The sequence below is a fragment of the Synchiropus splendidus genome, chromosome 4 (assembly GCF_027744825.2).
Source record: "Synchiropus splendidus isolate RoL2022-P1 chromosome 4, RoL_Sspl_1.0, whole genome shotgun sequence".
In the NCBI taxonomy this organism is placed as follows: domain Eukaryota; kingdom Metazoa; phylum Chordata; class Actinopteri; order Syngnathiformes; family Callionymidae; genus Synchiropus; species Synchiropus splendidus.
The window spans coordinates 88,376-112,495 of NC_071337.1; the positions used below are offsets into that span (position 1 = coordinate 88,376).

General features: G+C 49.3%; 1 protein-coding gene across 3 annotated transcripts in view; it reads right to left on the reverse strand.

Moving 5' to 3' along the window:
* Positions 1-24,120, reverse strand: part of plxna4 (plexin A4) — a 162,667-nt gene that overhangs the window by 25,146 nt on the left and 113,401 nt on the right. For 2 of the 3 annotated variants that reach the window (XM_053864191.1, XM_053864190.1), the window contains exons 7-22: positions 22,784-22,937; positions 21,711-21,810; positions 21,522-21,636; positions 14,138-14,338; positions 13,895-13,991; positions 13,321-13,511; positions 11,280-11,431; positions 9,361-9,484; positions 7,316-7,452; positions 5,908-6,075; positions 5,755-5,848; positions 5,157-5,396; positions 4,454-4,600; positions 3,890-4,124; positions 3,174-3,316; positions 911-1,179 (exon numbers count right to left, since the gene is read on the reverse strand). In XM_053864191.1, the coding sequence (XP_053720166.1) occupies positions 911-1,179; positions 3,174-3,316; positions 3,890-4,124; positions 4,454-4,600; positions 5,157-5,396; positions 5,755-5,848; positions 5,908-6,075; positions 7,316-7,452; positions 9,361-9,484; positions 11,280-11,431; positions 13,321-13,511; positions 13,895-13,991; positions 14,138-14,338; positions 21,522-21,636; positions 21,711-21,810; positions 22,784-22,937 (2,567 nt within the window). Of the gene's footprint in view, positions 1-910; positions 1,180-3,173; positions 3,317-3,889; positions 4,125-4,453; positions 4,601-5,156; positions 5,397-5,754; positions 5,849-5,907; positions 6,076-7,315; positions 7,453-9,360; positions 9,485-11,279; positions 11,432-13,320; positions 13,512-13,894; positions 13,992-14,137; positions 14,339-14,371; positions 21,068-21,521; positions 21,637-21,710; positions 21,811-22,783; positions 22,938-24,120 lie in introns of those variants that run through there. The other variant, XM_053864192.1, reaches the window with a different exon arrangement.

The following is a 24,120-nucleotide window of genomic DNA, read 5'->3' on the forward strand; positions in this document are numbered from 1 at the left end:
TGGAAGCTGAAGTCAAATGTTGAATGATGCGATTATTCTATCATTTAAAAATAATACGTATACAAATGAAATCCAAATAATTTAATGAAAAACAACTGAAAAACTAAATGAAACAAAATTGTGCTGTAATGAAAAAACTATTATCGATGGTAAACAGCGCTCAAAAGCCGTTATGAAACAAAAAAACCGACAAATGAAGTCTCTCTAGCAGAAAGTACAGCCTGGGGCCGTGAGGGGACCGCGCGAGGTCAGAGCCAAAACTTCTTCTTTTTCATTATCAATTGAGTTCTAAACACAACCTGCCTCCAACACCTAAAATCACTCTGTGTTTTATTCCCCTAAATCTATGAAGTCATCATACTGAAATCTTCGATTCATTACCTTGTTGCAAGTTGTTGTACCACTGTTGCGAATTTTCACAGTATTTTGGTCTGTACTACCAAAGTACCAGTAATATGTGGGAGGAAAATGGCTTCATCATGGCGCTGGTCATCGTTCACATGCTCCACCCGTATTACACACAATACACTGAATCCTTTTTCCACCGTCACTGCTGTGACATTTTAGCCCCTCACAGCAGTGACGGTGGAAACATTCAAGTGCCCAACCTCGCTTTCTATAAAGGAAAGTAAAGTGTTTAATTCCCAACAACTCAATTGACTAGGAATCAAATCAACAGGCAAATGGCCAACAGCTGGACAGTGCAGTCACAGAAACCCCACTCTGTTAGAAGCCAAAAGCTTTCACTCCGTCCTGGTAAAATCAGGCACGGGCCGCACTTTGGTCCGATGAAATCCCACACAAGTGAAAAGACCGGTCCCACTGGAGCGCCACCCTGGCTCCCCGGGACTGCAGGCTGCACCTCACTGGTACGGGTGCAGCGAAGGGCAGGGATCAGAGCGCGTCTTACCTGCGCAGCAGCAGCTTGGGATGGTTTTTACTCTCCAGGTTTCTGTCGATCAGGTCCGACAGCAGGTGCTTCAGCACGTCCGTGGCATACTCCAGCTTGCTCTGCAGCACCGTCATGATAAGGGAGGCCACGTTGCCCCGGTCCCTCATGGAAAAGCCCCGCTGGGCCTCCAGGGTGCGAATGAAACACAGCAGGAAGACTTTGTTGTTGATGAGCTGGCCGAAGAGCTTGAGGCCCTTCTCCACCTGCTCCTGTCGATAACCGGGCACCTGGGAGAGAAGTGAAGAGGGGAGTGCCAGAGTCAATGGCGGGACCCGCTGCCTACCACATAGAAGACAGGCACAGAGAGAGGATGTCAACAGGAGAGTGCGAGCTGCGTGGGACTCGGGAGAGTCAGAGAGGAGGATACTGAGGTTGTGACTCTAGAAAGGGGTCGATCAGAGGCACGTGGGCAGAAGTTTGGACACCAGGAGAGGAGAGCCAGAGTTGGAGCAAGACGGTTGGAGATGAAGACAACCATGAGGTTCATGATGAACATGAACATGAATCGGGATCAGGACCAAGAAGAAGTCATTTCCACACACACACACACACACACACAGCTGACTCACGACAGCTCCACGTTGTTGTGGAGTCTGAAGCACTGCTCAAGCTTCTAATCCAGAGCCCTGAGCGTCTGTGCTCATGGTGAAGGGAGGACAGCCTAAAAGGATCCCACCATCCACTGTGGGAGTGACTCCGGCAGAACAAGCGCTTCCTTCCTCACCAGGTTCCCAGAGATTTCCCATCATCGGGTAACAAAAGCGTGCGACAGAGAGGTTGATCTCATCTTGTGAGATGACTCAAAGGCAACTTTACTCTGGAAGCCCAGAACAAAAGCAGACAGACAGCGGCTCTCAGGAGAGAAGAGTTCTGACTTTGAAGCCGACGAGCGCCGCGCTAATGTCGGCGTTCCCGTTTAGACATGCAGCGCGGGTCCTGTTTTTCATGAAAATCGATGGAGATTTCTCTATTTCATCTGCCTAAGTGCATTTGCTCCGAGAGCTCTCGGCTGTTGAACAGCACACGTGCTGGCTTCGCACCTCCGCTGGCTCCATCTTATCTGCCGGGAGGCGCTAAGCAGCAGGAAGGACTTGACATCACCTGACAAGGCTGGGGAGCTGTGTATCCGCCTGACCTATGAAGCATTCCTCCTAATGTGAGGCACAAGAGCCAAGAAACAAGAAAGTTTTACCACCTGAAAACATACGTGGGGCTGAACCAAGAGCGCTGCGAACCAAATCCTAGTTTTAGTTTTAGGCGCCAAGCTATTTGGTGACCTCTGCCTCCAGATTTGAGGTGGTTATATTATGGACATCAACAACGGACTGCAGGAAGACAGAAATAACGCACAGGAGGAAGAGAACTCAACGGAGGACAGGGAAGTAACGTGACGTTTCAAGGACACTTTGGCTCACTTTTGGGGGGATTATTGCGACCTGCTTTTGCATCAGACTTTTAGAAAAATGGTGATATTTATGGTTCTGGAATAACACAATGGCACATAAGGACCTGAAAATTGGCTTGTAAAAAATAGTGTCCATTTTAAGCGGATGCACATACAGTGTAGCAGCCTACCTTGTGAGGACCATTTGGCTGGACCCCACAAAGTCAAAGCTGAATTTGAGGATAAAGACTTGTAAATAACTGGGTGACTGGGTGAGTTCCGGTTTGGTCCAGGTTAGCCAGGGGGAGGGTGAGGTCAGTTAGGGGAGAGGCAGGGGAAAGGGTGACGGCCATGAGAGGTCCTTGAGACAAACCTGCGCACGTGTGTACATGTTAGATTGAATCAAAGAGTCTGGAGATATAGATATGTGTCAGCGGCCGCCGCTCTGGTCCTGCAGTAACACTCGGCGCCAGTCATCCATCAGTACCTCCAGCCCTGAAGCAACTCCTCCAGCACATCAATAACAATTAGGGCTCATCACCTGCCGCATGCTTCCTTCATTACACTCCTCTTCCACACCACACTCCTCATACTGATCAACATTTACAGCAATTAGCGGATAATGAATATTGCTAATTACTGGCCAATTTGTCACCAGAGATGGAGACGGCAGAGAAGAGACACCAAGGTTCATCATCATCATCATCATCATCTTCGTGCAGAGTCTGGTCTGGTTGACTTTGAATTGGCCTCTGAAGGTGACAGTAGCACTGACGGCGTGGCGCGCACTTCCTCTCTGAGCCGACCAACTGCAAGGACTTGCTCATATTGTGTTACCTCCAGGTCCCTGAGCACCGGGTGCTCCTCCATGCCCGGGAACAGGACCCGCATGGTGTACGTCCGGTACTCCAGGAAGGGAATCCCTGCTCCGTCCAAGTCACTGGTCAACTCGTGAATGTCGGTCTGCAGCTCCGCGAAAGCTAGCGAGGCACAGAAAAGCACTGTTAGTGGCAGAACGAAACATGCTCACCAGCTCATTTGTGATTGGCTAGAGCGCCTCTCCTCCCCGAACGCTCACCTGACCCCATCTCAAGTTGAGTTGAGGTGGCACTGTACAGTGTGAGACATTCGTTTCCAACTGTGATGTCACAACTTATTCCTCATGGATAAAACGGATTTGCAAAAGCTTCGTCATCGTCCAAAGATTAAACTGGTACTGACGCTGGTCCTTACAGACCTGTCAACACACCTGCAGTGATTCAGAAATGAATTTCAATTTTTAAAAAATATATGTTTTTAGATGGGTAAAACTGCAGATCAATTTCACTTCACTCAAATTCGTGTGCAGCCTGAAACTACTGGAAGTATGAAAATACATCTCCACTCAGGGGGGACGTGTGAGCCGTTTTAAAGCCAGAAGTCTGACTTTCAGATCCCTGCACGACTGTCGTGCAACCAACCACTTCCACTCAGGAGCAAATCCAGTCTTTGCTCGCGAAGAGATAGACAGACTGCTTGTGGCAGTCAGCGGTGAGGGGGAGCGGCCGCCTCACCTTCTTTGCACTCCAGCGCCACGCGAGACTCCAGGTTGTCCATCTGCATCTGCAGCCTCTTCAGCGTCAGGTCGCTCTCACGGGACTTGCGCTTGTAGGCGATCAGGACCAGCACGATGACCAGGATGAGCAGCGCGCCGGCCACCGTGATGCCGATGATGGCCGTGCTGCTGAGCGGACTGTCAGACGTGATGTGGACCACTCCGGGGGAGAACTCGATGCCTCCCACACGGGCCTTGGGCAGAGGAGCAGACCACCAGAATGAAACCTTGATGTGAAACTGTTGAGGAGTGTGATGCTCTGTTTTCTAGGGAAATACACACCGCAGCTGCTGCACACACAGTGATTTCCAATCGCACACGCACATGTGTTTGTTTGTGTATCCCCTTGTTTCACAATAAACTGTCCATCACGAGCCTCATATCAGGAAGTCCACTCGAAAGCACAAATGCAATCTTCATTGAGTTTGCTCTGACACTAATGGCCCTTATTCGTCTAGCGTGCATGAGAACGAGCCACGTGACTGATGGAAGTGGAGCCCCCGTGTGGCGGCGGTCTACTCACCAGGACCTTGTGTCGACCCGTCAGGTTGGGCGACTCGCACAGCAGCTGGGTGTCCGACACCGTCAGCATGCAGGGCCGCTCTCCGATCAGCACCGTGTAGTTCAGCTTCCCGTTTCCACTGTTGGTGAGGGGCAGGAAGTTCCGGCCCTGCGGGGGACACATGCGCGACAGGTGGTGCTAGTCATTTAGCTGACGACTGTTTGGTCGACTCCGGAGGATTCCATTTCCGTTGAATCAAAACAATAAGAGAAGCTTGTGTATTCACTCCTTCCTTGCTGGCTGCTGAGGCTTCGTGAAACAGTGTCCTCATTTCCAGCACTCAGTAGGTGGCGCTCTGAGTTTATGGAGGTTGTGAGTGTTCATCGGAATGGTTGATCAAAGATTTCAGAGAAGACCGTGCCACCTAGTGAGGACATGGTTTCATGAAGCCTCGCCAGCCCATCACGCACGACTTTAATTCATATAGTCATGGCCAGCAGGTGAAAAACCCCTCCCCAGAACACCCAAAAGCAGGGCAGTTCTTAGCTGGCAGGCAGAGCCAAAAGCACCTTGTTGAGGAAGCCACCCATTATTACACAGATGTTACTGTGCAGGTGCATTTCTAGATGTAGATTCTATCTAGTTAGACACTCTCTGTCTCGTGGGACGGTGCTGTCCAGCAAAGAGGAGCACCAGACCAAACCCTTCTCCAGAGTCTCCTTACCTTGAGGATGATTGGGGATCCCGGTTTGATCTCCAGAACCCCCGACACACTGAGGGGCTCAAACTCCGGGTCGGGGTAGTAGATGAAGTTGCTGCTGTTGAGCGCCATCAGCGACTGAACGTCATCCAGTTTGAAGCCAAACTCGTCGGGTCTCTTGGGCGAGGGCTGTCGCCGGGCCAGGCTGATGGGCAGCTCCGGGGCCTGGCACAGCATGGTGGTGGCACTCAGCACCTGGCACAGCTGGAGACATGGACAGGACGCTCAGAGGCGGTGGGAACACCCGTCTCCTTTTTGGCCTGTATTTAGATACGTGGCAAAGACCACTTGCTCCAGGGCTAAAAAATGATATAATAAACCCGTGAAAGGTTTGGCAAATCCAGAATTAGCTGTCGGCTACAGACGTGTCCTTCACGTTTCCTCGCCGTGACCTCTGCGACCAGACCACTCAAACGATTGCCTGTCACTGTAATTGGCTCCGCGGGCATCAAAGTCGACAGCCACGATTGCAAACGTTCAGTGTGAGAGTGACAGCGGGAGGATGTTGAAGGAGCCCCAGCAGTTTTCCTACCTGGGCTGGTCTAACAGAAGAGGCACTCACGTTTAGCGTCTCGTGGTTGTTGTACTTGGCTCGAATTAACGGCGTTTGGATGATGTCCAGGTTGGTCCCCGTCACCGTCACCGGCGTGTATCCGCTGCAGAGAGGAGACAGTTTCGATCAGCCTACATCACCAGAGGAGCTGTGGACGCCGACCTGTAGATGCTCCACTCGGGCTCGATCTTGACGATGGAAGGGTCCTCCACAAACTCGAAGCGGAGGTTCTTCTGGAGCTGGGCTTTGTCGATGCTCACAGACACGGACACGTTTCCGTAGCCGTTGATGGAAGCGTGGGTGCGACAGGTGAGCCAGACACCAGCTCTCCTGAGGAAACACACAAGCGGGTCGTGAAGGAAACCATCCTGAGCTCTGCGTCCCTGAATACAGGATCCTGAAGCTAATAGCCTTCATGCAGCGATCGACCTGCACTCATGGAGAGCTCCAGTGTCCTCCCAACACAATCACCACTGAATGGTCTGATCAACAGAACAACGTCACGCTGTGACCAACCCGTTCTCACCTAGGTTCCAAATAACCACTATCTTCAGGCGACTTTTCTGACCCGTGTTGACGCCTTCCATCTGGGTGTTTCAATGAGGTGGAGTGGATTTCCTTCCCCAGGCCACATTCCAACTGAGGAGAGGACTGGAAGCTCTCCTCAGCAAAGGATGCCCACTGGTACACATGTATTAGCTCATGTATTGTGCAGAGCAAAATGAGCTCCATCTTGTGGTTAACTCACACCTCCCTTTGACATTTGCACGCTCCTCAGTGTCAGGGTACAGGCAGAACATGAGAAGCCTTAGGAGCAAGCAATGAGAAGTACTGACAGAGTTACCACAGTCAGAAACCTCCGGAGGTCAAATAATGGGCCAAGAAGTGGAACAACACGGTGAAAAAGATGACTGAGACACTGACATTCTTAAGGCCTCTGTGCTATTGCTGCAGCCAACAGTCTCCACTAGAGCTTACACACAGGACTCTGGAAATCACATGGACTTCAGGAGCTGTTCGTCTTGCTGCTCCTGTCCGATCGATCGGATCAAGTTGATGATGAAGGAACTGAAATAAGGATTCATTCATTCACTCGTTCAACTTGACTGACTAGAAGGCTGACTAGTGCCTCCACCGAGGAAGGTGAACTCTTGGACGTCATGGGTGTGAGAAAGTGTTGCTCTGGCCGTCACTGAGAGGGAGAGACCTGCAGGCTGCTCAGTGCTGCCACTGCAGCTGAAAACACTAACTCCAGGTTTGTTGCTGTAAATAGGTGAAACCCTTTAACTTCTTCAACTGACTTCTATTATTGATGGCATTTTGTCGTTGAAAATACATTGATACAGTCAACAGCAGTTGCAGGACAAACCTTTCTTGGAGGGAGAGATGAGAACACTAAGACTAATTCAGCAGCCTCACTGTGGCTTTACTCTCAAGGCCAAAGTGTTGAAGGGCACCAGAGCCTTTTGAACTCAGAACGTCACACTATATGAAGGTTTTTGTTAAGATAATCAGAACAGATCATTCATCTGGGATTGGAACAAACAACATGATGGAAGGAGATACTGACTTCAGGAAGGTGCAGGGTTGGTCCTTAAACATGACTGACACGTTGCTCCCAGCGTCCAGGTGGCTGCCACTGATGTTGACGATGGTTCCGCCAGACACAGGACCTCGGTTCGGCTTGAGGCTGTGAATTCTTGGGATCTGATGGGACCACCAGGAAACACATGAGTAGATCATCGCACAGCAAAAACAAAGGGAGAAGTTTTTAGAGCTGAGTCGAAGAATGGGAGGTGGGATGATGTTCTGCGGGTTGAGCTTAGCTTGCCTTCTGTTGAGCCAGTGTCTTAACAGTGGCGGAAATTCAAAGTGAAGCAGCCGAACACAAGACGTCAAGCAAACTCCTGCGTCCGACTCATGGCTCGCAGAAGACATGCAGCGGAAATAAAGAGAACTCTGGGAGCCAATCTACTGTGGCGATTTCGCCGCCATTCAGATGAGCACAAAACATAATGGCTCAACCTAAACATTCACACTTTTATTGAGAACGATTACAGCGCATCAGCTGAAAGTGAAAAGGCCTGGAGTCGGAGCTAATTTAGCGGTAATTGTTAGCAGCTCTCATGATCTATTCGGGGACTAGTCCATCAAGCTCGTGGCAGCAACTGTGAGCAGATCAAGTCTCTCACCACATATCTCCTCCTCGCCTCTGGCTGTCAGTCGGTTTCACGTGGCGGTGCCACGGCAGGACTCCACTTATTGAAAAGTGTAATACGCAAATGTTCTTCTCCTTCGCCTGGCCATTTCATAATCCCATCTCAACGTGCTGACCCTCCGTCTGCGGACGGCCAGCAGAAGTGGCCGGTAATGGGCCGCCATCCGGACCACGCCGGCTCAAAACCAAGACCCCAAGTGATATAGTCAGTGAAGACACCATTACAGCAGAGGTTTGACAGACTTTGAGTGAAAATGTAGTTTCTTGAAGCACTGAAATGTCGCCCAAACAAACCAAAAAAATATCATTTCTATTGTTGTATAAATAATATTTTATTTTCAAATCCCATTATTTGTGAAGGGAAAAAGTTAGTTTTGAATAGATTCGAGTTTATTTTTTGGTGTGTAATGGTGAAGCAATTTTCATTTTTTTAAATTATATTTTTACTGTTTTTATTCCAGCTCTCGCAAGGTCAGATCATAAACTGAAAACAACATTTTGTACTTTTTCTAGTGAATTCCTAAACGTAAGCCTGAGTTATTTTTAGGTCTTTGAAAATACGGACCTAAAATAACTTTTTCTTCCTGAAATCTAGCCACAATTATAATAAAAAGCAAACTAATTTGCTCATTTTAACAGCGTTTTGTCTGCAAAAATATGTGGCTAAAATATATTGGAGAAAAAGACATTGGAATAAAATGGCTTTACATCAATATTTACACGTTTTACCCACACTGTAATTCTGCACTTGTCAAATGATCTTCCAGTATTTATGATGCATATTGAGAATATAACATAATTTGAAAAAAGTACATGATCGATCCATTTTAACATAACATTATGTAGCAAAACAATTTAGAAAAGCCTTCTTCTTTCCTCCGTTCTGGCTCCTCACAACAGTCACAGTGCTTAACGTAGGGTTAAAGATAGTTTTGGTGAGGCAGGTTTTGAAGATCACATTTTTGTTTTTTAAGTATATTTTTGTCTCTCCGGCAGGAGTAACGTGCCGAAAATGTTAACAAAACGGCCAACGCGCAGAACAAGATGTCCCAGTCCCCAGGACCCAATAAATCCAAGCACAAACGCTCCAGCTTTTGGATGTTCTCTGCTTCAGGTGGGAAGCGGGAACCACGGGCACCTGAACAGGCCCCGGGCCTGGGCTCATCTGCAGCAGCGAGGCAGCACCCACTTTCAAACACGCTTGGTTACTCCTGATTTGGAGGCACTTCACAGCTATTTCATTCATGAATGGGTTCAGTGAATGAGATATTAAATTCCACCCCTGGCTGTTACGTCAACAGAGATGCTGTTGTTCCATCAATTTGTTCAGTTTCCAGATGGAGTCAAGCGAACGAGCGCTAACACGGTTGTTGGACTTTTGACGGCAACAGACTCACCACAAAGTAGTAGTACTTGGAAGACTTGGCCATGAAGTCCGGTCTGCACTCACCGACCCCGACACAGACCTGGACGTTCCCGGTGTACTGGCTATTCTCCGCTCGGCCCATTTCACACACGATCCTGCAGAGAGGAGCACACACAACTGTTCAGCAACAATGTCCGGGGAAGGCCAGCGGAAAAGTCTTTGGGCCAGGAGCACCTCTTACGCACCATTCAGGGTCCCCGTTTCAAAACCGAGACTCTGAAATTCGGTAGTATTTATTTAACTGCGGAAAAAACACTTATACGGCAGACCTATACAGATCATCGCGCTCTGGCTGTGGCTCCAATTCTGAAATCTCAACATCCATTTTCAGCCATGTTGTTCCGGCGCTAGTCTTTGGGCCGTTGAGCTCCAAATTTTCGGTACGTCCCTGCTTTTAACAAACCGTTTTCGCCCATGAATCCGCTCCCAGCAGGTTGACTTTCATCATGCTCACCTGACCGCTCAGGTGGCGCCTGGTGGGAAGGCACTTGCTGAGAGTTCCCAGGTCAGAAGCTAGACAAAACATTTACCAAAGACTGACGTCACCATCCGCAGGCACATAAGAAAGAGAGCATCAAGAAGGAGCCCCTCAAGTGTAGCAGGTCTCTAGAGAGCTGCCGAGCTGACGCGGCACCAGGAAAGCAGGACAATGTGACCATAACCAGGGGAGACTTGAGTTGGTCTGAAGCCTGGTTTGAGGTGTGGAATGACTTTGTGCCGTGTTAGGTGAAAACTGTTTTCCTCTTGGCGGCAAAGAAGAGTTTGATAACGTGAAGATAAACAGCCCCACAAGGACTAATTAACAAAAGCAGCAAAGAAGACTGGATTGTAGAGTAGATTGTTTTATGTTTTCGAATGAGGGACGAGGTGTCCTAGCAACTGCAGGCAATAAAAACAATTTTTAAAAATCACATCTCCACGTCAGGTCATGGAACAAAAGCAGAAACAGGAGAATCTCTGCTCCGCGTTGTGAGGCATCATTGAAACCCCAACAAATGGGTCCCATTCAAGGAAGAGAACTGATTCATGACTGTGATCACTGCTTTCAGAATGACTGATTTCATTTGTGTTCAATAACCATAAATGTTTAAACAAACCACAACCTTCCGAAATGACATGAAACCACGATATTTGTCATCGAAAACAAAATATACTTGATGTAAACTGTTGAGAAAATTTGAGAAACAAATAATAATAAATACAATTCTGAAATAAATAATAAAGCAATGTCTAAATATTATAAAATATTTTCTTTTTAATAAATAAACTCTAAATAAGTAAAGTGTAAATGAAAGAATCGCCATAAAACACAACAATCACTCTCTTTATCATTTTTCTTTTCAAGAACTTCTCGGACAGAGTTGCAGCTGTCAAGTCATTGATACACTACTGCCACCATATGAGGCAAGTGCATGAAAACATCTCACAAAAAGCTTCTATTGGCCCTCTAGGGGGCGCTGGCAGCCCAACCATGGGCCCCAGACCTACGGTTAAGCATCACCGCGACTACTGTTTTGGTCAAGTACAGTAAAACGCTGCCTTTTGTATCTCTTCAGCTGAACAACAAACACTTGAGCAGTGTCTTCACTGACTTCCAAAACAGGCAGAAACCAAACGAGAAAACGAAAGCTAAACTCACTGCTCCACTAATGAGAGCTCACATCTGGCACATCATCTTCTCCACTTCATATTTTTGTGTTTCCTCAGTGTAAACCAAGAAAAAAACAGCTTCTTCTGTTCTGCTTCATTACCTTCTCCACTTGTGCATGTTTTCTGATGCACAACTGTTACGGGGGACAGTGGAGCAATAGCATGCCAGGTTGCTGCATCTTTCTGCCGAGATGAAACCAAGTTCCAGACTTCCTGTTTCAAATGGACGGAGTGACTCACTGTTCCGCCGGGATGTAGCCGTCTCGGATGGCGGTGCACTCCACCCCCGCCACTTTAATGTTGCCCTGGATCTCACGGAACTCCAGGCCCAGGTTCTCCCCTCGGATGGTCACCAGTGTCCCGCCCTCTCGGGGACCCCGCAGTGGAGTGATCTGAGGGTTCAAAACAGACTCTCCGTTACAGGACCATCTGAGTCAGTGGATTGATCCACCTGAGAATATTCCTCAAGCTTAATCTCCAGCTCAGCCTGGCTTCCGAGGACACGGCCTTCTGCCTCAAAGATGACAGAAGATGCAACACAGTTTTTCAGCGAGCGTGAATACCTCATTTGGGTGCCTGATTCTTTACTCTGTGTCTGCATGTGTTGTTATTTGTTGATGCATGTGTCTGTACATATTTCATTATCATGTTTGGGTGCTTTTATTTTGTTAGTCTTGGTTGTTGTTAGCTCTGTTTCCTGTGTGTGTCCGGCCATCACAGCTTCTCTAGTCAAGCTTCCTGGTTCCAAACTGCTGCGCCAGACGGTCATCACTTCTGCCGTCTCGTCCGTCTCGTGCTAGTTCTAAACCGTGTGTGTTTTCTTTCCACCACATTTTAAGGCTGTTGCTTTCCTCCAGGAGGCGTTCTGTGACTCACATTCTCTGCTCCTCCATTTTTTTATTTTTATTTTTTTTTTTTGTGGCTTGTTGCGATTTGGGCATTGTATTTATTCTCCTCCTTTAAGTTCCAGATCTATTTTCCCCGTCTCCTCACCCCTCCTCAGTTCTGGTTGTATTGATATCATTTCACTCTGGCTGTTCCGAGTCTTCTGTCCCGCAGTAGCGATTAGCGCTCGGATCCAGCGCTGCAGCGCATCGTGATAATTACCACAATTTCAGGCCGCTACTTTTTTCTCGCAGTCGAAGGAGCGTCAAGCCTGGTCACGTCACAGCGATGACATCACTGGCCTGTTGTTGACCTTAAAGCAGAGCCCATCTCCTGGAGGAGCGGAGACCAGAAGCAGCAGCTGAGAGCGGCTGTGGTGTGGGAACATCTGGAGCACTTTCATGTCAGTGGCAGACGTGAGGAGTCGATGATTCCACTGGGTTCCACGAGTCCGTCTCCATGCTTTCCAGACTAGTTTACTAGTGATCCTCGTGCATTTTGTTATATCCTGGTGCGCTCTACAGTCTAGACTGGAGGAGACTGGAGTCCCACAATGGGAACGTTTACGCTATATCTACGTGTGGAGGCGAAGGGAGAGGTTCCTTTTATAGTTTAGGTTTGACTGAAGATAAAATATGCTACTTTAAATGGAGCGTTCAATCTACTTCACTTGTCACTGGGTTTTTCATTGCTCTGCGGGAAGATTTTCATTCGTGTTGAGCTCTCTCTCCATCGCTGGTCAGCGTCAGAGCCGACGGCCTGAAACACCTTGAGTCACACCTGCAGTTGTTTTTTACATTTCCCCTTTGCGTCGTGTCCATTCATTTACATGTGAACACAAGCAACTTCTCTCTTTACATTTCAGTCCGCTCTCGCGGCTCCTGCGGGGCGAACGAGAGAGCGACTCGGAGGGGAAACCACTTCAGGAGAGACGTGCGAAGCCGTTGATTAAGACTGCCACTTTGACAAGATAATTGACGGTTGTGGATGCAAACACTTCTTCTCCCTCCCCGATCGTCTCATGTGGCGCTCATACGGTGCTTTCAATCACGCGTATTACAAGACATCACGGCCACCCTCCGAGGACGGCAGCATGGGAGTCCAGGCCTGAAACGCTGTCCTCATCCTTCCCTCCACACAGCTGATGCAACGTGGGCCGCGAGATATCATCCCGACTACGGGTCGGCAGGACGCTGCGCACAGCTATTGACAGCATCATCTGACATAAACAACGGAGGCTCATGTTTCCAGCGATGGATTGCTGCGGGCTGTAAGGACGGTCAACATGGCAGCCGGTGCTAAACGCAGACCTGTTGGGCTAGCTCGGCCACAAAGCTGTGTTTGGTTCGGAGCCAGGTGAATTAGGTGAGACTGAAGGGCGGCCACGAGGTCACACCTGCGTGATCCGGGGATGAGTGCACTTGCTGTTGATGCCGTTGTGTTCCAGCCACTGACTCTCCTGGTGGCTGCAGTGCTGCTTGAGGGTGCAGCGGTTCTCTCCTTTGCACCAAACACAGCCAAAGAGCGGGTCGGCCTTCAGACACAAGCCGCAGCTCCCTCGCTGGGCGTCGCACTTGTAGAGGTGGACTGTTGGAGGGAGAGAGGCCAGAAGGGATGAGAGTCACTCCACTGAAATATCACCAACATGTCAACAACCAACAACCAACATGCTTCTGACAGCGGTGAAACATGAGCGTGACAGAAGCGAACCCCAAAAGAGAGTCATGACGACGAAGGCTTCAGCTGACTGTGTCTCAGCAGGGCGAAGCACGTGTCATTGGTCAGTCCCTCCAGGAGATGCCGACGACGCGCTCGCGACTATGAACAATTCCAGCCGACCACAGCCACGACTTTCCCACCAATCACTGGAGTCCCCTTTGGTCACATGACCATAAATGTTGCCACCAAGGGTCGCGATTCGGACGTGACGTCTATGAACTCCTGGAGGGACTGGGGCTCAACACACTCACCTTTGTTATGTGCAGGGTTGTCAATGCTGAAGTCTCCGTTCCAGATGACGGTCAGCTCCACTGGAAGACTGCTCATCTCCATCCCATCGTAGAAGTACTGTCACCATGGCCACCAGAGAAGAGGACATGGAGCAGGGACAGGAGAGAAAGTTGAGACACCAGTGTTGGCAGGTTTCAACCTCAGTCACAGGAAAGTGTTTTCAGTTTTCTGCTCCAATGTCACGGCGACAGAGTGGAACTCACCGACGTGTTCTGGCACTGGACTGAGGAGCTGTTGAAGCGCAGCGCGGGCACTCGGTGCTCGTTGCCCTGGATGGTCAGCAGACACTCGTAGCCTCTCTGTCCAGACTGTGGCTGAGGAAGGTTCTTGGCTCTCAGGGTGATGGGCTTCACCACGTTGACTGGCACCAGGATCTTCTCTGTGGGCAGCAGCTGGGGGCACTCCTGAGGCAGGGACGGACACTTTGGTCACTCACATCGCCTGCACTTTGTCTTATCGGATTACAAGGTGCCTCCAGAGAAGACCTGCCTTCTCAGAGTCACCCCAAAATAGACTCGCAATCCAAGACAACCAATAGAAAATAGGGAGTCAAAGTTAAATTAAATTACACGAGAAGCTTATGTTAAGTTTATGAGTTAAGGCGAGCAAAAACAGAAAAGATACAGACGACAGAAAAGATATTGTTTTTGTCAAAAATAGAGAATGAGTTCAGAAAAAAACGGGCTCCTGCATGTGATTCCAAGTGTAGTGTGAGTGCAATATAATACATGAATTATGGGGTGATTTAAGATGATAATTTACACAAAATGAATGATGTGTGTGTGTGTGTTTCAACCTCCCTAGAAAAGGCGACACAAGTCCGTACATTAGTGAAGGCATCATATTTCTCATCCACCTTTGGCGGCTGGTCCAACACTGCTGTGTGGAACAATGTTGGGAGTCACACTGTCGTTACGGCGTCACATGCTGGAGATAAGACGGTCGTTTCATTTCCCTTCAGGGAGAAGACAAGCCACTCACAAGGAAATGTCGTTTACTTGCAAATGCAGGTTCATAAAAGCATTTGACAATAAAGACACTGAGGCGGAGGGAGGGAAAGCCACGGCAGCAGGTTGACGGATGAAAGGAGTGAAGAGAGAGGTGGAGGAAGAAACGCCGTGCTGGTTCAATGTGGAGCTGGACCAGAATAAAGAAGCAAATGATTGAAAATGGGTAAAAGAGGAGGGAGGGCGAGCTAAGCACATTTGACAGGAGCAAGTTGAGCGTGTCACAGAGGAAGAGCGGAGAGGACTAGATAAGTTGGAGCGGAGCTCGGGGGAGTGAAAGAAAGTGCACGTCGGACGGGCTGATAACACTCGTTTGAAGTTCATTAAAAGCCACTTGATTTGGTTAGAGGGCGGGGGGCGGGAGGGAGGGGGGCTGGCTGCGGCTCTTCACCGAGCCATTACAGATAAATCACACACACACAGCCCCGACGCGTGAACACGCACCTGACATCACACTCACAGTGAACACACCACTTCCCTTCACCTGACAGGCCCAGCTGTTGCCACAGGTGACACCACTCACGAGTCAGAGGCTCTCCAGCGAGTCCCACCTCGGACGGACCTCCTTACTATCCGCCATCAAGATGGCCGCCTCACTTGCCGTCATTTTCCCAGTCCACTAGATGGCACTCTCCGCTGTGTCACCTTTGGCCAACTGTTCTAACCGAATCCTCACATGGCGCCACCTACTGGGCTCGGCAAATGAGACCGACCCAAAGGGGGCGCTTGTGAGAAGTGTCTCCCTCAGGGATGAACAACCGTCGTATTTCTAATAGCTTTTGCAAGTATTTTCCTCCACAACCTTCATCATGTGATCTCTGCCACCAGCTGGTCACAAGCCACACAGTCGACTGCAGAGCCAGCGGATGTTAATATGACTATGCTGCGGAGCTGAACGTTTGAAACGCGCATCATGACAGGAGAGGCTCCAGCATCGCGGAATGGCGGAGTGGATGAGCTAAACAGGCCGACTGAGCGACCAGCTAATGTGGCCGGTGAGACGCCTCCGCTGACATTTGTGGGTCTTTCTGGATGCACAATCACAACATTGCACGCAGTCCTCCCAATGTTTGGCGACCTAAAGCGTGTCTCCAACATTCTCCATTTTCCCTCATGAAACCTAACTGAAGTCACACAGAATGAAGTGTACTTTCACACGAGTGAATTCTGGCAGCTGTTGAACTTGACGTGTCGCGTTCATGTTTGAACTGCTTTTTCAACACTACAAACACAAATTAGACGGTTCCATTTCCCACGCGACACACCTGCAGGTTTATACCGCAGCCAGCCAGGGTGATGCGCGTGAACACCGCAGGTAATCTGCATGTAAACAGGCGCTCACGCGGGTCCGTGCTTGTTGGCCGGGTCCCGAAGCAAAGTTGTCTCACAGTTATTTGGACAAACACGAGTGTAAATCCCAGCTGGCTCCTGATGCTGCTGATGTTGGCAGGGACGTACGCGCTCCTCATGTGCCCACTTGCACGCCTGCTGACAGAACTCAAAGCTCATATCTTGGATTTATTTGAGGAGAGAAAAGATTCCTAGTCGCAGCATGTCATGCCGTTCAGATCTTCAAACCAACAACCTCCCTTTGACTCATCACTGATGCTGACATTCATGGTTAAGGGCCATTGCTTTCTTTACGTCCTTTTCAACCGATGTTCCCCTCACTGGTCACATGCTTCCTCGCGTTGCTGTTCCCCCATATATATCCAGCAGGGGGAGCAGCCCAGAGTCAGAGCTCCAAAGCTTTGACTGTGGAGTCAGTGTTGATCCTGTAGCTCTGGCACAACAGAGGAAACGGAGGCAGCGTTGTAGGAGGCGCTGGTCGCTGAGGCCCTGAGATATCTGGCCACTGGAGGACGGAGAGTTGCCACCATTCTTCTGTCTTCTTCCTGTCTCACTATCGGGGAGCAACACTGCCCCCCATGGTCTCCACTGGCACTGCTCCGTTTGGCCCGTATCCGTGAGCTTTGCGGAAACATGTGGAGTCCATCCATGTGGAACGTTGAGCATGAATGGGTCTTAATGCTGTTAGTAAAAGTCTGGATCATCTGGACTCGACTTTAATCAGCATTTGAGACCACAGAGTGTAACCCTGTGTGGGACACATACAGCTGACCTCCAGGAACCCTTTGACCACTTCTATTATGGGGACATTTATTATGGGTAGCAGTTTTTTTCTCTCTCTTAACATCATATGTCACAAACTCAGCAGCTCGGCTTTGAAGGCAGGAGTCAGACCGGACTCCACAGATGTGATGAGAAGCTTTTGGGGTTTGTCTTGAGCACGAGAGAAAGTGTTATTCACATGCTTTCCCGCCCAAAATAGACAAATCATCATAAACATTTCAGAAAATGACTCATCTACTTAGGTTCCGTAAAACAAGCCATTTGACTTTGATGGTTATTCATGAGCATTTCGCACTCCGCTGCCAGATAGAGGGGTGACTCCAGCGCCGAGTGTGACTCATCCAGTTGGTTTTTAAAAAAATCTAATTACCCCCCCCCTCCTTTGTGCTGACTCATTGTTTTCCTCCCTCATTTAAATGCATTATTCTACCTCCGACGTCTGAAGTCCTCAGCTCCTGCTGGTGCTGGGCTCACTGACCCCTCGCCTGCTCTTATCTGGCGTCCTCTTTCTCCCGCGCTTCCTGACTTGGATCGGATCATTAGAGACTGGTGGGAGGTGTGAAGTGTGCGGATCGAAAATGAAAGCCACTGGCAGAGACTGAAGGCAGGACGCGGATGGCAGCGCAGGAAAGACGGTAATTACAGGAGTGAAGACTCCCTCCATGGTGTTAGCACACACAACATCATGCAGCAGTTCATCATAACCTGTCTTCTCTCGAATTGATGAGACTCACGACAAAACACAGGCCACAAGCAGCAACTATCAGAATAAAAAAGGCGTTCACACTTTTCAATGAAATTGTCTTCACTTGACTAAAACAAAGAAATACAGAGATGTGAAATAGAAAAGAGGAAAGGCAGCAGTGCAAGGTTCAGTGGAGTCTCACCTCATCTGGTGACTTCCTCCCTGTCACTGGGAGATGAAGTCCAGGACCCCACTCCTGCAGTTCTATAGAGGGGGCCACATTCCAAGAGGTGACTCAGTCTGCATGTGCTGTGAAATGTTCCCGTCTCTCTCTCGCTGGCCCTCGCCAGCTGGGACAGGCCTGTCTAAGGTCGGGGGGGCGACTCAAACCTGATGACATCACGATGGTGTCGTCTGACGGCAAAAGAACTCCCTTCACGAGAGTGTCTGCCAGTGGGAAATGACTGAAACCATTCATTGAGTGATCGACTGGTGGATTAATATCCCGACAATCCAGCGGCATGGATCTGTGCAGGTTGGACTTCTGAACTCATTTCAACATCTAATCCATCCACTGCATCCACATTAAGAAATAATGCACTGCATTTTTTTATATCAGCTATTGTTCCATTGGTTGGAAATTTGAGCTACAAAGCTCAATTTCAAGTCTCTGAACCACCAAATGAAGCAAAATGGTATCGACAACCTCCAACCATGACATGAATCCAGTTGTCCAAAAGATCAACCCCTGCTTCGGACGCGAGCTTGTGGCCCTGAAAAGCAGTATACTTGAAGTTCATTTTATGAAGTATACTTGAGTATGTTAAGTGCGCTACATTCCGTATACAAAATCCAAGTAATACAGAGTATATTTGTCTTATTTTCAGTCATAAATTCACGAGAGGGAAAGAGGAGGGAGACATACCTTATTCTACTGGCAGATTTATTTCAAAGTAAAAGTATCATAACCAACTCGTTCACTTTGTACGTTGACCTCATACCAGCTACAGTTGACGGTGGAAAACTAAAGTCAGTTTTCCCGAGCATTCAAGTGAAAGTATATGTCAGTGAGTTTCTCATATAGCATGTCTAAAGCAAACTTCAAGTGTAAAATGCCAAACAAACTTTCTTGCTAAGGTGCGACAGCTTCAAGAGCAGCTGGCTCACCGCCAACCGCTGGATTTCCTGACGCCAAACCACGGCCTTGCCTTCGTCCCATCGCCTCCGCCGCAGGTGGTGGCGTCACTGCACAGCAGTGAGCATGTGCCGCTTGTTGGCTTTGGTCAGAAAGCCTGAGATCTGTTCTCTCTGTTGTCTGAGCCCAGGACTCGCAAGCTTCCACTCATGCATGCTAACAATGAGCTCAACCAGTTGGTTGATGGTCGGCATAGCTTGAAGGGATTATGGGCATCGTAACAGTAGCCGCGTGCTAACCCAGCAGATGACGCCACAAGATGTTGGGCTTCATGTTTCAATGACTGAGACAAAACGCAGAGCCGGCGGAGCGCCGCGACCTCGGATTTCAGAGGTTAATTAAAAGCAAATTCAAAATCATTAAGCCTGAAAACACCTGCTTTTCCCTTAAACAGCGGCTGAAAAAGGATGTCATTAATGTGCTAATACATAATCCCTCCTCCTTTATTTACGGCTGCACAATAGCAGAGCACTCGCCGCACTTTATTATCCTGCTTCAATATTGACCAGCAGGGCCAGAATTAATTGGAAGCAGAGATGACTGGAGTTTATTCCTGACTGAGCAAAAGGTTGAAAAGGATAATGGGAATGCAGTAAAAAGGGAAATAATATTGTCTGTCCAGGTGGTTTGGCTGCCGGCGAACGCGGCAGGAATAATACGATTGAGAGCCGACTGCTCATCAGAGGGGAGCATCTGAGCGTCTGCCAGTCCAGACGTGGACGCGTGTCTTCATCGTCTCCGCTCACCTCAGGCTGGGATTAGCAGAGCGCTAAGCCTCTGACGCCCTGCGGCCCTCGGAGTCCAATATATGCACAGCGCAGAGGTCGCACCCAGTCCCTCACGCTACTGCTCCAAATGGTATCGAGGGGCTTTTCAGGGCTACGTGAGGCAGCGACAGGCCCAGGCTGGAAGGGGCTCCCACGTCTGCCACCTTCAGTTCCCTCACCCCCGTGGCCGTGTCAGGTCCGAGGAGCTCAGGTCAGTCGGCTTCTGCTGAGGAGATGCTGACTGTCAGGCTGACACTTTCGCTGCCGTCAGATCTGCTCCAGGGTTTGGGGTGAGCCTTCTTCAAACTCCTCCATTGGAAAAGCACATGCACTGACAGGTCTCTCAACGGAAGAAGCTGCCATTCAATCTCATGCTCCATACCTCCACTCTCAATCAAGACCACTAGATTGAAAACCCTGAGAAACTCCAGCCATGAAAGTCACAAATGCCAGTCCAGTCTTGACCGGATGATGGTACAGCTCCAAGCCTGTTGGTGGTGTTGGTCAAGAAAAACCATTCTGTGGGATTCAGCTCTTTGTCTCCATGCCGCGGCCACGTAGCCGCAGTGCTATGTTGAGATGTAGTGAAAAAAGGACAGCCAGCACAACACTGACTCAGTAAAACAAAAAAGTTACAGTTGATCTTATTGGTCATTTGTCCTAGTTTTACAGAGTTAGACAGAACCCACTTTTAACAGCTAAATCCTCAAATGCTGAGCTACTGCCGGAGTTTGACTGAGCTGAGGGGCACCAACCCAATTCTTGAATCATGGAAGCTGTTGCTGTGTTTCTATATAGTCATGTGACAGCAGCTGCCTGCCGGAGGTCCGCACTGCCTCAGTGGTTTTCGAGTCACAGTCGGCTACATCTCTGTGAGCTCCTGCCACAGGGGGAAGAGCAGGCGCTCCAAAAGAGCCACCTTCTCACAGGTATCTTTGCTGGAGTGGAGGATTGTGATTCCACTGAATCCAAAAACAAGGTGCTCGGTCTGCAGCTCTTTATTTGCCTTCGAGGGTCGGGTCTTATAGGAGCATTCAAGGTATTCACTTTACAAGTCATGAAACCAGTTAGAAACATTACGTTGAAGTGCTTTCAGAGCTGATCAGTCATAATGCTGATTTGAGAATGAATTACTGAAACTCCATCAGGGTTGATTCTAAATGAACGAGCGAATTTCTCTGGACTGGTGTCAATAAGCAAACGCTAGTGAGAGACAACGCATGCTATCGAGAAGGAGAAAAACCACTGTCCGGCGGTCTTCAGCTCGGGCATGTGGTTCTTCAACACATGTCCGACTTCAGTTCAGCAGTCAAGTCGCCAGTGACAGAGGAGTTTGTCTCCAGCTCCTACGAGAAGCAAATGCTCTGTAAACAACGGCTGTTTTTTTTATGGCAACCACAATATGTACTAATAAAGCAATACATTTTCTATTGCGTTAATCATCTGAGTAAGTGAAACATACTTTTAATACATGAATACATACAGGTAGGTTTGTGTCTAGCTCGACCTTAGAACACGATGTATTTTCATTATTGAACACGAGTCTTCAACAGTTGCGGTGCCTTACGGCTCTGATGAGACCCTCTGAGAGAAAAGAGCAAGTCAAGGGCCACAGATTCTTCTAAAGTGGGTCAAATGTGGCCCACAGGCCTTGTGTTTTATCATATTGAACCGCACGAGGCTTTGCCCGCGCATGTATGAGCACAAATCCATCAGCTGTGGGACGAAGAAGCAGATGAGCTTCCACTCCTGCCACGTTTTGGAGCAAAACTGGCGTTAGCTTAAAGACGTCTGACTCACCTCCGGCATCTTGACTCGGCCCTCCTGGAAGGAACAGGTCCGAGGATCGTGGGTGCAGTCGTGTCGGTACTTGCACCAGTGGCACTGGTAGGGGCTGCTCACGCATGACAGGCACCTGAGGCAGCAGATGGGGAGGTGGTCAGACAAAGCGCACGCCTCTGGACCACTCACTTGCTTCCATCCACTCACGACTTGTGCACGCTGCAGTTGTAGAAAACGAAGCTGGTTTTGGCGAATGCCAATCCGGTCTCCTTGGACTTGAGATACAGCTGCACCACCTGGTGGTCGCCTGGAGAACAGAGACATTTCTCACAAGTCCGATTCAAAGACAGAGCAGAGGAGCAGGTTGAACTCGTCAGTTTGGGTCCACGACGTCTCTGTTTGACAGCATTAGGTGGCGCCACAGGCGCTCGGCGGAGACAGCAGCTCAGCTGAAGCTTCACACCACTCTTTGTCAAACTTGTGGACAAGAGGAAGGAAAGTGGTGAGAAGGACAACGTGGTGTGTCCTTTGGTCTGCTCTTAATCTTGATGAATGGATTCATGTTTAATTCAACAGCACATCTCGCTGCTCCTTTTCAACACCTCTCCAACTGTATCCTCGCTCGACAGTGGTCATGCACACGGTGACTCATGCTCCTCCCCAGAGTGGCGGGAAGGGGGGCGCAGGGCTGCCATGGCTCCTCACTCGGCCCCCAGACCCATGAGCACCACGGAGCACTTGGAGACATGGATCGTGCTCACATTCAGGCCAGCCCGCGGATGTGGTTGGTACCAAACCTGTGGATCCAACTGCTTCACAGAGTCGAGAGATATTGGTTTTCTTGGATTTATTGCTCACTATTTTGGAATCTTTGATGCACACGTGAATGAGCATCTCTGTTTCTTTGATGGATGTCTTCTTTTGTCCACTCCCACTGCCTTGTGTGTGTCATCACAAAAGAATGATCCAATTAGGAATCCAAATTCATTGATCAATACTACCACTGGTCCTAATAATAAATGATCAAATGTCATTGTTTTTTACTTTATTTCTCTGGACAGTTCTCTTTCCATCCTACACGACAGAGCAGCCATAAACAGAGGACTCCTTGGAGGAGGGCCTTCCTCAAGGGGGCGCCAACAACTCAACAGCACTTCAACTGCAGCAATATCTTTTCACTTTCAGTTTCCGTTTCACTTCTCTGGTGAGGGAGTCCTCAGTCTGGGCCTCTTGAGTGGGGCTGCTGCCTCTGTGAGCTCAGCTCAGACTCGCGTGCTCACCTTTGTCCACTATGATGCGTGGCATCTCCTTCTCAGCCGGCGACGAACACGTGATCCGGTTTCCCTCCACCAAGCCATTTATCTCAGCCACATCCTCGAAGGTGCAGTTGACTCCAGCTGAAAGTTCCGGAACGTTGTGGGCTTCCAACACCAGCTGCAGGGACACAGAGAGGAAGCGCTTGAACGTGTGAAAGGACGAGGTTACAGACACATCATCAACAGAGAGGAGAGGTTAGAGGCCACAGTCCTCCACAGGGTGTGATGATGAGGACACGGCTGAGAGAGGCTGGCGGCGATATCACACCAGTGTCCCGATCAAATGTTTGGAATCCTCAGTGAAGTTTGCAGGTTCCTGGCCTGCTGCTTGGAGTATCGACTGCTGCGAACAAAGAGGGAGCGTGAGAGGAATATTGATGTCGGCGGAGTCACAAGCGTGGTGTCGGCTGAAGGCGAGCGCGGAGAGAGGAGGACAGATGCGTTCTCCATCTTTGGACCCTAAAGCGCCGCCTCAGCACCTCCGAGGACACGAGGGACAGACACAAACTTGCTGTCCTTGATTATAGTTGAGTGAAGAGGGTCAAAGAAGCAGGGGTCACCGGCCAAATATACAGGCTGATAGTAAAGGCAGGTGCAGGCTCTGACTTGAGGAGCTGTCCCGCTGACGTGGCGCAGGACGCTGCCTCAGCAGCAGAGAAGGGCTGACCGCCACTGTTTTTAAATTGCTCTTTAATGAGCGCACACAGGCGGTGAGAACACAGTCGAACCACGTTTTTCTCTCTCGCTCAGGGCACAGGCCTTAGTCAAGTGCGGTCCGAGGGCCACGGGCAGCACGCCAACCGTTCAACCTGGCCCAAGTCAAAGTAAGGTTGACTTGGATTCTGTGATGTCGATGCTAAAGAGGCTTGAGCTGGGTGCAGGAACTTAGAGCGACTACTGACGGCAGCAAAGCCGATGATGATTGCGCCGCCAGAGTGTGTTCAGAGCACTCAGTTAAGGAGACGTAGCTGGGTTCACACCAAACGCAACCCGTACAACAAAGTGTGACTGGATGGGAGGGCGACAGGCTAACGTTTAGCTCACCGAGGTGACGCTTCCTCTCTGATCCGCTGCGCTGAATCTCCACTAACTTGAACTGGCCTATCTTTTTAAAGCAACTTGTGGGCGGGCAATGTCGCTTTGAAGGCTGGAAACCAGTGTTATAGTCCAGACTGCGATCAGAGAATACGGAGACCAAGTACTAGTACGGAACTAAATGGACAAAATAAACGTAGTGTGGGTGGAAATGAGCTGCTTGGCGGAGGTCTGCGCTTGCTTTTACAGACGAGACAAACCGAGAC